The 16,906-nt window shown below is 38.2% G+C and overlaps 1 protein-coding gene across 12 annotated transcripts in view; it reads left to right on the top strand.

The window, feature by feature from the left end:
- Nucleotides 1–16,906, top strand: part of PPP1R12B (protein phosphatase 1 regulatory subunit 12B) — a 143,602-nt gene that overhangs the window by 71,968 nt on the left and 54,728 nt on the right. For all 12 annotated transcript variants that reach the window (XR_013545094.1, XR_012086234.2, XR_013545099.1 and 9 more), the window contains 5 exons: nt 11,928–12,018; nt 12,647–12,844; nt 14,076–14,256; nt 15,089–15,201; nt 15,621–15,662. Coding sequence is in view for 4 of the 12 variants with exons in the window: in XM_020782573.3 (XP_020638232.3) it covers nt 11,928–12,018; nt 12,647–12,844; nt 14,076–14,256; nt 15,089–15,201; nt 15,621–15,662 (625 nt within the window). In the remaining 8 variants the exon portion in view is untranslated. The remainder of the gene's footprint in view (nt 1–11,927; nt 12,019–12,646; nt 12,845–14,075; nt 14,257–15,088; nt 15,202–15,620; nt 15,663–16,906) is intronic.

Here is a 16,906-nt window from a genome sequence, read left to right as displayed (position 1 = left end):
AAGGTATCACCCACTCTTGCATTTGTGTAGTCTTGGAGACCATACATCCTTTGAGTTATTGTGCAGCATTAGATTGATTTGGTGGTTCTACTATCTTGAAATGGTGTGTGCTGCTTTAACAGTTTTGAAAAATTCACATCTAGTTGATGTAAATGCATTGTATCTTTTGACCTTGCCATTGTTTATTCGCCTTTTGTACTTAAAACAGTAACTTGAAGTGCTTGAGATGTGCATTATGGATATGCAGTCATGACTGAAAATAAGTGTCATTTAGCACATTGCAGAACTGTTTAAACTGATTACTCTCAGTTAAGGTCAAGTGTTGAAAATCAACATATGTCATTCCAAAGTGTGATTTTCCATCTATTCCTCTATGGAAAACAAAGGGCCACAGCCCAATTCTTGGGAGTGAATGGACAGGCTGGCTTGGTGTGTATGCATGTGTGCCCCCAAGAATTGTGGCAATGACCCTTTCTTTACCAGGGAGGAACAAATATAAAGTTAAAACCTGGCTTGAATAGGATTTCAGCCTGTGATTTGCACATTCTGGGTTCCTTAAAACATTTGAAAAATATGTACACTCTTGTGATTCTGGAATGTTTATAAAGTGCCAAGGCCCTAGTCTGGCTGTGAAACGCTGTGATGAAAAAGGCCATCATTCCAGTCTGTGGAGCTCAGGCAGCTTCCTGATTTTCAACAGAACTTCAAAAAATGATGCAGATCAGACAACAGATAGAACCAAATGGTGTCGGCATTGGAACAAATGCAGCTGATCTCAAGTGAAAACAAAGTATTGTGTAGAAATGGTAGCAGTGAAAAAGGCTAACTTTTCCCCTCTGCTGAGCTTTTTCATCTAATATGGGGTAGTGATGCTGGTGAGATTCTCTTATGTGAAAGAGATCCTTGAATTCATGGAGGACCACTATAACAGTTTTGCAAGGTACTTTGATGTAAATTAAACATCAAGCTGGCAAAGTGGAAATTCCCATTAAAAGTTATGCTAGATTGTTGTCAAGAGGATTCGGCTTTACTCACTTGGTATCTATAACTGGCTGATTCACTGATGAATGAGTTTCCCACATACATGGATTACCCATGTATTACTGCAAGTATGCATTCTGCATTGTGTAACTGCTTGCACAATAGAAACTTCATTGGATACTGCCCTGCCACCAATTCATTGAGTGTGGTTCACTAGTGCATTGGATGTTTATGGATATGGTAGAGCAGGGGTCCCCAACCCCTGGGCTGCAGACTAGTCCTGGTCCATGGCCTTGGAAGGACTGGGCCATGGAGATATAGTCGAAGGAACACACGTATACGCATGCATTCCTGTCTGCCCACACACACACCTGCCCATCCCCCCACATGCACGCACAGACGTACGCACATACAGATTCTGTAGCCTCACAATGTATTTGAAAGTACATGGCCTACTAAATATAAACTTAATCTGGTAATTAAAACTATCTGCACTCATTCCTGGAAAGTTCTGATCTGGCCACAGTCAACTTAGTCACATCCCAGTTGGATTACTGTAATGCTTTTTACACGAGACTGCCTTTGGAAAGTATAAGGAAACTTTAGTGAGTCCAAAACGCAGCACCAGATTGCTAACCAGGACTGGTCACAGAGATCACATAACTTCTCTGTTACAGCAGTTCCACTGGCTGCCAGTCCATTTCTAGACAGAATTCAAAGTGTTGAGTGTAATGATCATCTGGAGAAGCCTTTTGTTCTGTCTCACCCCCTTCACAGGTATGTTTTGTGAGTACATAGGAGAGGGCTTTGTCTGTTGTTGCTCCAAGACTCTGGAACTCCCTACCACAGGAGACCAGGAGATAGGCTGGCCCTATCTTTATTATCCTTCTGCAAGCAGGCAAGGACCTTTGTCTTGAGGCAAGCTTTCCCTGAGTGATTGACTGCCTTTGCAGGATTTTTAAATGAATTGTTCTACCTTACTGCTTTGAATGTCTTTCAGTGTTGCTCATGTTTCTTAGTGTAGGATTCATTTTAACCTTTTTAGTATTTGTAGCTGACTGCCAAAGAATTGATGCATTTGAATTGTGGTTCTGGAGGAGGATCTTGAGAGTCCCCTGGACTGCAAGGAGAACAAACCTATCCATTCTAAAGGAAATCAGCCCTAAGTGCTCACTGGAAGGACAGATCCTGAAGCTGAGGCTCCAATACTTTGGCCATCTTATGAGAAGATAAGAGTCCCTAGAAAAGACCCTGATGCTAGGAAAGTGTGAAGGCAAGAGGAGAAGGGGACGACAGAGGACGAGATGGTGGGACAGTGTCATTGAAGCTACCAACATGAATTTGACCCAACTCCGGGAGGCAGTGGAAGATAGGAGGGCCTGGTGTGCTATGGTCCATGGCGTCACAAAAGAGTTGGACATGACTAAACAACAACAACATACTCACTGTTATTAGTGTTAAACACTATCTTTAATTATGTAAGCCATTGTGGGTCTTTTTTAATATTTCAAACAAATAAATAAATTTGCCAGTCGCACATGCACACACAGACACTTTTTTGGCATCAGAATGACTACTTCAGGAAGCAACAGTAGTATAGACGTAACCCTTCTTTGCTGATGTCACATGCCATGTAAGATATTATGTTTTCTTCTCAGTTCAGTTGTACTTGTTCTAGTACCTTTGCCATTTGAGTTCTGGTACTGAAGCAGTTTTAGTTTTTTTGATACTTGTATTATTACTATAGGGGCAAGATGACTCTTCTTGATCTCTTGACAGCTTTTGATAGCACTGAAAATGATACATTTTAGCAGTGCCTCTGTGAGTTGGACATTGAAAACATAGTATTTCATTGGTTCTGTTCTGCCTCCAAGGCAAGTCTCAGAAAGCAGTAATTAGGAACTTCTGCAACTGTCATTCTTCTAACCTTTGTGCAGGTTTAATTGCAATGCAAGGCACTGTACATATGCTGTGGAATGCATTGGTTACTGTGACAACTGAGTGAATGCTTTAGTTGTTCAGCTAAGTTCCACCACTGCCTTTGTACATAATCATTACACAAGTGTTCATATTGGTTAGATATGATTTGTAAGTGACAGAGTTGATAGCATGCCAGGGGGCGCCAATGAGTAGATTTCCCAAAGAGACGAGTCACCAAGCAAAGGAGACAATATTTGATAGAACAGTTATATATCAAGATTGTTGCAGGATATATATACATACAGTCCATGAATCAATTCCATAGTCAATGTCCTTGTAAATCAGTCCAGCAGCACTTCTTCTTCTCCTTGATCCACGACACCACCACACCAGGACGCCACCACCACACCAGCAGATTGTGTGCGCTGAGGTTGCTGGCTTTATTCCAGGTTCAACCAATCCTTGGTTTCTCTCACAGCTGATACAAGCCTTACTGCATACATCTTGTATCTACACAGCTGTTTAAATCATTGCTTTACAGTCTTTCTTTTATATAGATCCTTACAAATACTTACATCATATCAGTCTCTTTACAACTGTTTTTAAAAAACTGTATTAACAATTCCCATCATGTTTATATCAAACCTGTCAGTAAGGAATGGATGCAAGAAAGTATTCATTTCTTGGCTATTCATGTTCACAGCAGCCAGTTCAGATATAAAATCCTTCACTACCAAAACATTCTATAACTATTTCTAAAACTTCAGCCCAGCAGTTGTCTGTGCTTTCTTACACAACCTGCTGTTGGGAGATTATTTATTTTTATTTATTTATTTTATATATTTATTTTATTTATACCCCGCCTATCTGGCCTAAAAGACCACTCTAGGTGCCTGCAGTGGGAAGGTACCTGTAATATAAACTATGTACCTCTAATTGATGCTAGATTCATGGGAAAGAGAAAGAGACACTTATTTTTTGAGCATTCTTCTTTTGGCTTTTACATTCTGATTTGAAATAAGAAGCGGCCTTTTCAAGGTTAAAAAAAAGTATCATTATGATGAGCAAGAGACCCAGAGAATGGGTAGCATGAGAACAAACAAAGCCCCTGCATGTCAGGGGACAGTGGGGTTGCAGGTGATATGCACGGCAAAGTTTTGGGACTGGTACCCAAATGTGTGGCATGGGGTATATCACACTCTAAACCATCAGAGCTACAAAAACAGCCATTTAAGAACAGCATACATATTGTGCCAATATTTGACAGATTCTTAGGTTTCTGGTTAAAACTTGTATCTGTTATATAATACCAGTCAATATTTTTATAATTTTGATTGACTGTGTCTGGTATTGTTGAATAATTATAATTTATATTGTGCTCTATATCAGAGTGCATTCCAATAAAATCAGTGTTATCAAACATGCAGGGATGTTGGCAAGTCTGAGTCTTTGGTACCTAGTTTTGAGACCCAACTCCCAAATCCAAGTCCCTATTAAAAGCAAGCTCTTTTCCCCGGAAAAAAGAGAGGGAATGGGTGGGCTTTGAGTCATGAGCTGAGTCTGAGTCATTGAAGAAAAAAAAACCTGAGTCAAGTCTGAGTTGAGTCACTGGTGCGACAGCAAGTCCACAACTCGATTCCCCATCCCTGAAACACACAACACAACTTGACTTGTCTAATTGAATTGTCTAATTCAGAGATGTCAAATTCAATTTCATCTTGGGCCGCATCGACATTATGGTTGGCCTCAAAGGGACGGTTGTATCTGTAAGACTATATAAATGTATTTACTCTTTATCATATTAAACATAACCCTCCTCATTCGATTATTATTGGTTTTAGTATTAGTGTAAGTAATAACTGGCTCTGAAAGTAAAAGTCTATGATCAAAGTCTAGAAATAATGGCAAGCAGATAAGAACGGGAGTGGGCAATTGTGAGGACTACATTTCCCAAGGTGCTGTGCGCTACCCAAGCGACTGCACTTTCTGACTCTTTGCTGCTTGGAATGCTGGGATTAGAAGTCCTGCTGGGCAGATTCCCAGCATCCTTGCAGAGCACTATGGGTGACCGAGTAAGCGCCTGCGTATTGTATACTGCACAGTAGCAAGCAACATTGTGAGAGCCACATGTAATGGCCCATGGGCCGGATTTGGCCCATGGGCCTTGAGTTTGACACATGTGGTCCAATTCATCAGCATGGTACTACAGGTGCCACATGTTTGCTTTCTCCACCCTCTGGGTGGTTCCCCCAGTGTTCTGCTGGAGCAAACTGCTCCTTCCTTTCCCATCTTGTGATCTTTCGTTCTGGCAAGAATGCAGACTTTTCTTCTCTGCCTCCTCCAAGAGCAGGTTTTCAGGCAGAGCAGGTTTTCAGACTTGCTAAGGACCATATGGTTTTTATTATGTCCTTATATGTAAAACCATAGAAATCAAAGAGTATACTTCCTTTTTCACATGACTGTACAATATACATGGCTGACGATATACTCTGCAGTATGAGTTGGCATTTCCATAGATAAATGTGACACCTCCTCAACTATACGACATCAAATTAACTGAAAGTGTTTCCAATCCTTTTGGACAGTGATTAATTGTACAGATTTTGCTCAGCTGGCAGGACATCCCTTTTTTGCTATGGATGTTGTTCACTGCAGCTTAATTCTGATAAGCAATGGTTGAAATCCAGTGTTAATTACAGCTAAATTATGCCTAGTTGACTCAGTGTAACTTATGGAGAAGTTGACTCACCAAATCCCTGCTGATTCAGTGGGCCTACTCTAGTTCTGACTTACTGCTGGATTTTAGTCATTGTTTTATAGGCCTTTCTTTTTCCACAGGGCTCCAGCAGACAGAGTATAAATAGCTGCTGCAAGCTGTCCCTCCTTATTCTCCTTTCTCTTGTAAATAAGCCCACCTTTGGCTTAGCTAACCTATTCTTTTAACAGTATAAGTGATTTTTAGGTCTTGAAACATTACTTCCTGCTGTTCTCCAGTGAGGCTATCAGTAGATGTGATAGTTTGTGGTGTGGGATCTTTCTTTATTCATATCAGGGTGTTTCACAATTAAAAATTATGGACATGTACACTATAGTAAAACTACCCTGTTTCCCCTAAAATAAAACCTAACCTGAAAATAAGCCCTAGTATAATTTTTCAGGATGCTCGTAATATACGTCCTATTCTAAAAATAAGTCCTAGTTAAGTGAAATCCTGTCCTCCACCGTTGTGCAGCAACCAGAAGAAGATGACATGACTATATTTGAAAAAGAATATATAGATGGTTGTACATGACAAAAATAAAACATCCCCTGAAAATAAACCCTAATGTGTTTTTTGGTGCAAAAATTAATTTAAGTCCCTGTCTTATTTTCAAGGAAATAGGGTAATTACAAATTAAAATCTTAAGTAGAATATTTTTGACCAGAAACAGGCTATTTCAATAGCATTATCTTAGTCATTTGCTAGATCTTCATTTATAGACATGGCGGGGAATAAATTGCATGTGCATAAGTGTTGCATTGATTGGATTTCTCCATAGTCACAGAAAGTTTGTCCTATATCCAAGTAGCCCCATTTTACTTGATTATTGTTTGATCCTCTGTTTGGCTTTGAAGTTGGTTAAGGTGCCTACATCTCTCTGAGAGAAAAGTTCAGTTTCTCCTCCATGCTATGTTCTTAGTACTGTGTGTTAGGAAAGACTAGCAAAGACGTTTACACACTTAAAGAAGCAAGCAGTCACCCAACACCTGCTGCTGAAAGCACTTATCAGCTATGCTTCTATACCTAATCTCTTTGCGATAAAGTTCTCCTGATATAAAAAGAACTGCCAGTGGTGTTGTGATGATGTAGGAGGGACAGGAATTCTCACTGCTATTTGTTTATCCATGTTCGGAAGAAGAAAGGTTGCTTTTGGTTTATCAGACATCAGGCTGCGTTTTTATGTGCAGGTCAGGGTGAAAGCTTGTGTATTAATGCTGAAAGCTTAATTTCCTATGCCATAACCAAGCAGGTGTGTTTCAGCTACTGGACAGACTTCTGAAGAAGTTCAAGGTGGGAGTTCATATGGGCTCAACTTATTATTATTATTATTATTATTATTATTATTATTATTATTATTATTATTATTATTATTATTATTATTATTATTATTATTATTACTACTACTACTACTACTACTACTACTACTACTACTACTACTACTCTTGTTATTGAAACAATGGGGAAAGAAAAGAGGTTAAAGTAGATTGGCAAGTAAATTGGCTTTATAAACACATACAGGATTAGCTTGAGTGAAAATGTAAGATAAATGCCAAAGAGAATGAAAGTAATATATGTTGGGAATGTTTTAGAACTGCAGTTTGCATGCAGCAAATGGTTGGAACATAAGATGAAATTGTCAGTCTGTTTTCATCTGAAATCTTTCTTCTCTTGCCTCGTAGAATGCTAAATTTGTGTGTTTGTTAATATTGATTTAGGGTAGATGTTTGAAGGTACTTACCTTTTTTCTTGGGCAGTATTCTTTGCTTTATGTAAGTGCTTTCTGCACATTAATAGACTATTCAGTGAAATACTGTCTAATCCCTTCTTCTTTCATCATTTGTGATACTGCGTTGTGAAAAGAGTAGTTCAAATAGGTTTTTTGACCTCTTGCATTCATCACTACAAATACCATTGGAACCTTAATATTGTTTTGAAATTTTATCTTTGTATGATTTCTCTTTTTAATATAATTGTATATGTAAGAACTCTCTCTCTGGAATTTTACCCTTTCCCATCCTCCCCCTCCCTTTTTTTTTACTCCATCCCCTATCTGTACCTCATCAACCTCTATTCTTATGGAAAATAAAAACTTATAAAAAGTGAAATTTTACATATTAAAGATGAAACAAAACTATTTTTCAGAACTGCCAGATCTGTTCTTAAACCAGAGATGCATGCTTTAAGACAAATGAGTCTAAAGACGTTGTGGCACACATAAGCCAATATCTTGATATCCTTAAATTTTTTTAGCACCTGCTGTTTATTAAATAGTTCAGATTCATTGGATATTGTTCTTCCTGTATCTAAAGCACATGTAGAAACTTGTATCTTAAATGTTATGTCTGCACATCATGTATCATCCATAGGAACATAGATAAATTTCTGTTCAGTTTAATTTTTATTTTAAAAAATTACTGTATATGCTTGAGTATACGCCTAGTTTTTCAGCACATTTTTTTTTGCTGAAAAATCACTCCCCTCGACATACTTGAGTCAGGGTCAAAATTACATGTTCTCCCCTGCAGTGCGGCTGTTCTCTGGACTCCCCCGCTCATCTAAAGGCGCCTGCAGCCTCTGTGGGTGGTCCGATGACCCAGGTTAAGTACACTGCATTTCCGCTTCCAGGACACTCCCATCCTCCTCCTCCTGCATATTCTATGTACCAACCTTCCTCCTCCCACCTTCTTCCCCCATCCTCCGTCTCCCTCCATCTTGTTACGCAGCAGTAGAGCAGTAGTTAAGCACAGCATCCGGTATGAGTCCTCCCTCTGCAGGCAGTGAAGTGTGTCTCACAGCTCAGAAGGGCAGTATCTTCAAAAACATTTAACCTACTTATGCCTCAATTAATGTAATTTTATTGGTATCTATTTTTATTTTTGAAATTTACCAGTAGCTGCTGCATTTTCCACCCTCGGCTTATACTCAAGTCATTAAGTTTTTCCAGTGGTAAAATTGGGTGTCTCAGCTTATATTGGGTCGGCTTATATTCGAGTATATATGGTAAATTGAACACCTTTGAGGTATGCATGTAATTGGAATGGCCAGTAAATGTGACATTGGAAGCCAAAGAGAAGGCCCTTATACTTCCTTTTTTTTCCAGTCAAAATATTAATTATTTCTGTACTTGATCTGTCTTCTGGTTCTTAAAAAGATATCCATCCAATGAATGGCTCTAAACAGCTTTGCTTATGCAGCATAAACATGGGCTCATCCATGTTATTATGTTGTCCTAGTTGTTCTGGGGTTGCACAAAATTGTATCTGGTATTTTTCTTGCATATTTGAATAGATTTGAAAAGATCATCCTGGTATTGGCTTCCGCACATGGGGAGGGTATTTGTAGCCAGATATACAGTGGTGCCTCACTTGATGATATTAATTTGTTCCAGTGAAATCGCTGTAGAGCAAAATCGTCGTCAAGCGAAATAAAAAAACCCATTGGAACGCATTGAAAACCATTCAATGCATTCCAATGGGCGAAATACGTGCTCGTCCAGCAAAGATCCTCCATATGGTGGCCATTTTCTGGTGCCTGTAATGAGAGGAATCCGTCCCTAACACAACGGGGAGCCATTTTCTACAGCTGGTGGCCATTTTGAAACCTGACAATCAGCTGTTTGCTGATTGTCGCAAAGCAAAAAATCGGTTCCCAAAACAGGGAACCGATCAACGTTAAGTGAAATTCCCCCATCTAAACATCATTTTGCGATCCCAAAAGCGATCGCAGAAACTTCAGCATTAAGCTGATTTGGTGTCAAGCGGGGTAATCGTCCAGCGGGGCACCACTGTACTTCGATATTCTGTGTCTTCCCGGTACCACCTGTCCACTCAGCAGATCCTCTTTTGCCTATCTTTTCTCACCCTCTCTGTACTTACTTCACACTTTCTTCACTTTCCTCTTTTTTGATCTTTCCTACCATTCTCAGACTTTCACATTTTCACAGCAATGCTTTCTAATTTTAAATGATAAAATTTCTTTAAAAGCAGATCACATGACCAGCTTATATCGTCTCTTTCATTAATTTACCTACCTCACTAGTTTCACATCCCTCCTTTGTTACACACTCCTATGTATATTCTCATTTCACTAAGTATTTTTGACTACTGTATTTGATCTCATTGTTTCTTTAAGATTGCTGAAATCGGCTTTCTCAAAGTCTAGAATGCATATTACTCTCAGTTTTCCTTTTCCTCAGTATAATAAGTTCCAAGACAACATGACCACTTTCATCCTAATTTTCCATTGACCAGTTAGTTCTTACTTGATGGTAAGAACCAGCTCGAGAATAGAAGTACAGTCAATTTTTAGTCATGTTTTTAGAAACAATTGAAAACACTGATGTATAGGCAGGCTTTCCCAACAGATAATCCCTGACGATTTTTCTTTTATATTCTTTGATTTCCATTTTTGTCTAATTGTAATGTTTTTAATAATTTTATTGTTGCTCCAATTGTAAGCCGCCTAGAGTGGTCTAGTATGACCAGATAGGCGGGATAGAAATAAATAAATAAATAAATAAATAAATAAATAAATAAATAAATAAATAAATAAATAAATAAATAAATAAATAAATAAATAAATAGTGAATTCTTGAGACTGCTGAGAAATAATTTCTGTTCAGGGTGTTATTCCTGGGCGATAAGGATATTCCCATATCAGGATTGGTTATCTAATGTACTTCCATATTCTGCATAGATCACTTTGAGAGGCCCTCTATGAGTGACTGCACCACAGTTAAATGAACCTTACTAGTGAGATTCATTTGATTACAATAGGGAAGCAGACCTTTTCTCTTGTAGTGCTCAGATCTGGCGTATCCCCATTGAGGTTAGATTGATATCCAATGAGTCATGTTGCTCCACCAAGTACTGTAACTGAAGGCTTATCTGTGTGCTCGGTATTTGACCGATCTCTAATATTGTCAGTTATCCAGTGATCTCAATTAAATATTGGCTGGAATCGTGTTGTGTGGGCTCATCCTGAATAGTGGGAATGATGTCATTGTCCATGGCAGATTACTGATGTTTAAAGATTTGCTTTTTAAATCTTGTATCTTTGTGTGTGAGCTATGCACACCCTAAAATAGAAAAAGGAGTTTTAATCAGCAGCAATCTGCCAGTGACAATGACATTGTTCTTGTTGCATATGGAGAGCTGTACAGTAGAATTTTAAACAGTTTGTTATTGTTCATCCATTCTTTCTCATGATGCCTTGTGGCCCAGTGGTTAAACTGTAGTACTGCAGTCAAGACTGCTCAAAATCTGAGCTTGATACTGGGCTGAGGTAGCTAGTTTAAGGTTGACTCAGCTTCCCAGCTTTCTGAGGCTGGTAAAATGAGTACCCTGCTTGTTGTTTGGAGGGGGGGGTGATATGTAATCTGCATAATTAAATTGTAAACCACTCTGAGAGTGCTTTAAGCACTATGGGGTAGCATATAATCAGCACACTTTGCTTTCTGATTTGTTTCCCTTGGTTTGTAACATTGTGAACCACTTTGGTTGTTTTTTTCCCCCTTTTTATATCTGAAAATTAGGGAAATAAAACCTCAGATGAACAACAACACATGACATATTACACTGTGTCATCATTTTTTTCACAAAATTAAAGCCAAAATAGAGAAGCCATGTATGAAAAACTAAGTCTGACCTTGGGGAGAATTTGCTTGGATGTCCATTCCTGGGAAGATGGGCAACTGTCCTGGCTGTTTTCCACTCATGATTAATCATCCTTAGTGTAGAATGATCGACTTCAAATTGTATGGAAATGGTCTTATAACCCCTTCCAGATTGATGGGCAGCAACAATTGCTTCTCTACAATCATTGCTGATGTGTTTCCTCCTTGGTATTATGTTAATGCACACCTGAATGTTCCAGACCAGCAAACTGAGAAAACTTTGGCTTTTATAAAGGTGGTCACATTTCCTGATGATCAGTTACTCAAGGGCATTTGGTTAGCAGCACCTGTCTGCTACTATGCTCTTAATTCCTATGGAAGCAATAAGGGTGTACTTTGTTTTTTACAAACTGCTTCTTCATTTTAGCTTTATATTTGTAAAATAAATCATGACACAGTATAACATGTCATGTGTTGTTGTTCATCTGAGGTTATATTTACCTAATTTTCAGAACTGCTAATGACCAGATGATTTTTATTATGTCCTGATACATAAAACCATAGAATTCAAAGAGGGTGTACTTTCTTGTTCACATGACTGTAAAAGTGCCCAATGTTAAAGTATCTTTTTCTTTTTAACCATTGTTTTAGGTCTTACCTGACTCCTGTACGAGATGAAGAAGCAGAGTCTCTAAGAAAAGCAAGATCCAGGCAAGCTCGCCAGACTCGCAGGTCTACACAGGTGAGGAAAAATAATTCATGATGACCTGTTGAACTGATATAAGATACTTTTTTATTCGGATGAATTGCTGTACTTAGGACTTCGCTATGTTTTTCAGAGTAAAGGAATTCTGATCTATCCTTTTTCATTAAATGCCCCTTCTGAATATTGCTTCTGAAAGATTTCCATTCTCATCTCTCTGATCTCTAAAGACATGAATTGCTGACGTACATAGGACCGTTTAAAGTTTTGTTTTTAAGAGCTGTTTATGAGGTATTGTTTTTTCTTCATAAAAGGATACACAAGGAATATATGTCCCTGGGAAGCTAACTTCTTCATGGTTGACAAACTAACATTTGCCAGCGTTACTGTACTGTGAAAGAGTAATCCTTTCTAAAACAGTTTTATAAAAACACCATCCAAGAATGATTGCTGTGACTTCATATTTAACATTTCTTGTTCCTTTTGAAAAATACATTATTTAACCCATTCTGGCAATTGCTAGCTTTTTGTTCCCTGGGTCTGACCTTTAATTAGAAACTAGACCCATCATGCTTTGTCATTGTGGAAAGAATAATCTAATTGGAAGTGGGGCATAGCTGTCATGTAAGGAATGCAATGTTAACAAAAGCATTCTCTTGTTCCTCAGGGTATAACACTTACAGATCTCCAGGAGGCAGAGAAGACCTTTAGCCGATCTCGGACAGAGCGTCAGACTCAGGAACAGCCAGTTGAAAAATCAGAAAGAGTTGAAGCAACTGAGGAAGGCAATGAAAGACAGGAAGACACTGTGGCTAGGGAACACAGGGAGACTCGCTCACGATGGAATAGAAACTTGGATGAAGAGGTGAACAAATACTCTCAACTTATGGCTTGAGATAAATACTCTCAACTTATGGCTTGAGATGTATAATAGGTTAAATTCTTTTGTGTTGGAAATATTGGTAGAAACAGCATTACTGTAGATCCAAAGTATATAACTAAATTTATAATACAGTGGTGCCTCACTTGACAACATTAATTCATTCCAGCGAAATCACTGTAGAGCGAAAACATGGTTAACTGAAATTTAAAAACCCATTGAAACGCATTAAAAACTGGTTAATGCATTCCAATGGGTGAAATACCTAATTGTCCAGCAAAGATTCTCCATACGGCGGCCATTTTCGGGTGCCTGTCTTGCAAAAAATGCCTCCTAAAAACAGTGGGGAGCCATTTTGAGTAGCTGGTGGACATTTTGAAAACCCAATGATGAGCTGTTTTGATTGTCGTAATGTGAAGAATCGGTTCCCGAAGCAGGGAACTGATCGTCGCAAAGTGCAAACCCCCCATTAAAACATCATTTTGTGATCGCAATTGCAATTGCAAAAACATTGTCGTGAAGGGATTCGTCGTTATACGGGGTAATCGTTAAGTGGGCCACAACTGTATTTCAATAAATGTATAAGTAAATTTTAGATATTGTTTTGCTTTCCACATCATTGCTTGCCCTTCTTCTTCTTCTTCTTTTTTTTTTTTTGCAACTTGCCTTTTAAAGTTTCCCAGAGTAGTGGTCAGCATTACATCTTTTGCACCTTCTTTAGCTTTACAGTGTCCTGTTTGACATATAAGGTAAAAAATGTGCTCAGTACTCCAACTGTGCTTGCACCATGTATTCATATAAAGTCATTATGCTATTGGTAGTTTTATGTTCAGATTTTATCCAGATGATACCCATCATGAAAGTTGCAATTTTCGCATCAGATGCATACTGGTAAATGATTTCATTCAACTATTCATCATAATCCCAAGATTTCTTTCCCAACCAGTGACTGTATGTGTCCAGTTAAGTCTTTTTGCCTATATAAGTAAAACTGCATTCAGGTTGTTCAGTGCAATTCAGATTGGGGTCTTTAGTCTAAATACCTAGTGATAATTCACAAGACTGAGTACAAGTAGATCAGCCATGAGGTCTTCTGTTTGACACTATAATGAGATACATCTGAAACAACATTGCTTTTTGTATCTTACTAGTAGTTGCTCTCATGCTTTTGCTAGTTATCTGTTACTAACCATATATTTATGCCTTTGTTTTACAGACAGTTGGTCATCAACTGAGGTGCTCAGCAGAAGACAAACCCACAACCCCAATCGCTCCTTCATTAGCACCTTATCTTTATTCAGGTTCACACCTGCCCAGAACAAGTAGAACAAGTTCATCTGACTCAGTGAGCACAACAGACATTCAGAGCACATCTGCTGAAAACATGGAGAAAAATGGTATTTACTGCACTAAAAAAATTGACCAGAGTCCAGTTTATTGAGATGTAATATAACATGTTGTTGTATATGTGTCAGGTGTTCCGTCCTGGTAACAAGGACTGTGCAAAGCAATTATGCAGTTTGTTGTGCAATTCTCACTTGACCCATTGCCCAATGAAGCAGTGGAAGTGCCTTGTGGATACCACATTTTCCTTGGTGTGATTGTCGCTATCATAGGTGTTACGTAAACTTATGCCCATGTAGCTACACAACTGTAGTTCAGCCTATAAGCTACAAATCTTTGAAGCCAGTGTTTATATTACAAATGGGTAATGTACAGCTCTTCAGATGCTGGGCTTCATGTTGTCTCATCATTGGCCACTAGGGCTGATGGAAACTGGAGTTCAATGATAACTAGAGGGCCTCGAGTTGCCCAGTATTACCTATATTAAGTAGTAGATCTAATACATTATACCCTTCTCCCTCATGCTTGAGATACTTGTCTTAATAATTTTGTGGCAGTGTCTACTTTTCTCATCATGAATCAGCAAAGGAAAGAAACAACATATTAAGAGAGTTCAACCTCTTCTAAAGGCTCATGATAACCTTGGCTGAATTTTTATTTGCTCACATTATATTTGTGTGACCATATCATAGTCCTGCTATTGGAGAATCAGCTGATTTAATATCTTGGAAGAAAACACGAAATACTGTATATATGAATAGGCATTTAGGGTTAAACAAATGTCCACATGGTGGTGCATTTGGCCTGAATTTAAAAATATTTGTACAGGTTTGATAAACTAATTTTAATGACTTTTTCTAGCTAAAGCTATGTTTCTTTGGACAGAATGTGAAGATCAGGATTTGGATGACAGAACTTCAAACAAGCAATCAGTTAGAGAAAGGAGACGACCAAAAGAGAGGAGAAGAGGGACAGGAATTTCATTCTTCACAAATGACGTAAGTCATGTCTTTTTTGGAAATACATAATTCATGGCATGCTCTTGATCCTCAAAATAGCTTGAAGCATGATCAAAATAGTATCTAAATTGGTCCTGTTTATAAGACTTTTCAGATATCTTTTTTTTTAAGAGAATGAAAAGTATTCCCTATTTGGAAACACAGTAGTCATTTATCATCAACCTGTAGTGTTCAAAGTCAGGATTTTGTTTTTTGTTTTCTTTGTGATCGAAACACCTGCTTATATGGAGATACATAGTCATTCACCTATATAGTTCTAAGGATTAATATTGTTAATAACACTGCTAAACTACATTTCAGTTTCAGTTTCTATAAATTTAGCTTGTACAGTACTTGCCATAATAGAAATCTTCAAGAGTTACAATGTAATCTAATCCATCTTTTTAAAATTTTGCTAGGATGAGGAGGTAGATGGTACTGAAGAAGTAAAGGAAGATAGGGTAAGTGAAACAGCCAAAGTTTATGCATCCATTTATAGCTTCATAGCAATCTTTGGTTGCAGAAGTGTTCTGAAGTCATTTGCATTTTGAAAGCAGCACATCTGCATGAATGTGAATCAAACTGCATTTTGGATTTTTTTTCCTTCTATACAGATCAAGCTACATAGTAATACTTGCTTTCCCTTCTGCCATTGGACATAGTAACACAGTTTCTATAACTTTCTTTTTTGTTCATTGAAAGGCAGCAGTCTGAATTTGGAACACAGTCAATGTATTTTAGTAGTTTTGTGTCAAAATTAGTATTTTTAAATACATATATAACAAGCTTGAGGTTGTTTTTTTTTTTTTTTTGGCTGTACTGTTAGTATTGTGGTGACAGATTAAAGTCCCAGATTGACTGTCTTGAATAAGCAGTTTCCCCCTTGTTTATGGCTTCAAATATGAAAGATCTTGCTGATATTTATTGAAGATGTACTACTTGATATCAAGGATTAATTCTAACCTCTATCTGAGCATGTAAATGTCAAGAATGTGGCGTGCTTCCATTTTTATTGCCTGCATTTTGATATTTATTGTGAAGAGGCCAAACTAATTACATTTTCAGAAAAGCTTACACATAGCCATTTGCATTGTTGAGTGCTTCTGATTACTTCTATTGTCTCACTAGTTGCTAATGCTTGGCATCATTCCCCCCCCCCCCCCTTTTAAGTACTTCACTCATATTTACTATTATGGGCTCTAATCCAGTTGGCTGTGGCTACCACCATGGTTTTGCTCACCACTGATATCACTGCATCTGCAAAAATCACACAGCCAAGTGAATTAAACAGTTGTTTGATGATAGGCCGAAGATAATGGAGGAACAATTGGGTAGTTTCATTCAGATGAATTTGTGTCAGGCTTGTGTGTGTGTGTGTGTGTGTGTGTGTATGTGTATATGTGTATATGTATATGTACACACACACAGAGGATAAATGCAGGGAACAACAACAGCCACTCTTTGTGGCCTTCATAGATCTCACAAAGGCCTTTGGTTAGCAGGGATGGCCTTTTTAAAATACTTCCCAAGATTGAATGTCCACCTTGTCTCCTTAACATCATCAGATCCTTCCATGAGGGAATGAAAGGCACTGTAGTTTTTGACGGCTCAACATCAGATCCCTTTGACATCCGAAGCGGAGTGAAACAGGGCTGTGTCCTCACACCAACCCTTTTTGGGATCTTCTTTGCCATCATGCTGAAGC

This window comes from Pogona vitticeps, chromosome 4, assembly GCF_051106095.1.
Source record: "Pogona vitticeps strain Pit_001003342236 chromosome 4, PviZW2.1, whole genome shotgun sequence".
NCBI lineage: Eukaryota > Metazoa > Chordata > Lepidosauria > Squamata > Agamidae > Pogona > Pogona vitticeps.
The sequence above is the reverse complement of the archived record's forward strand: the minus strand, read 5'-3'. Positions and strand labels throughout refer to the sequence as shown.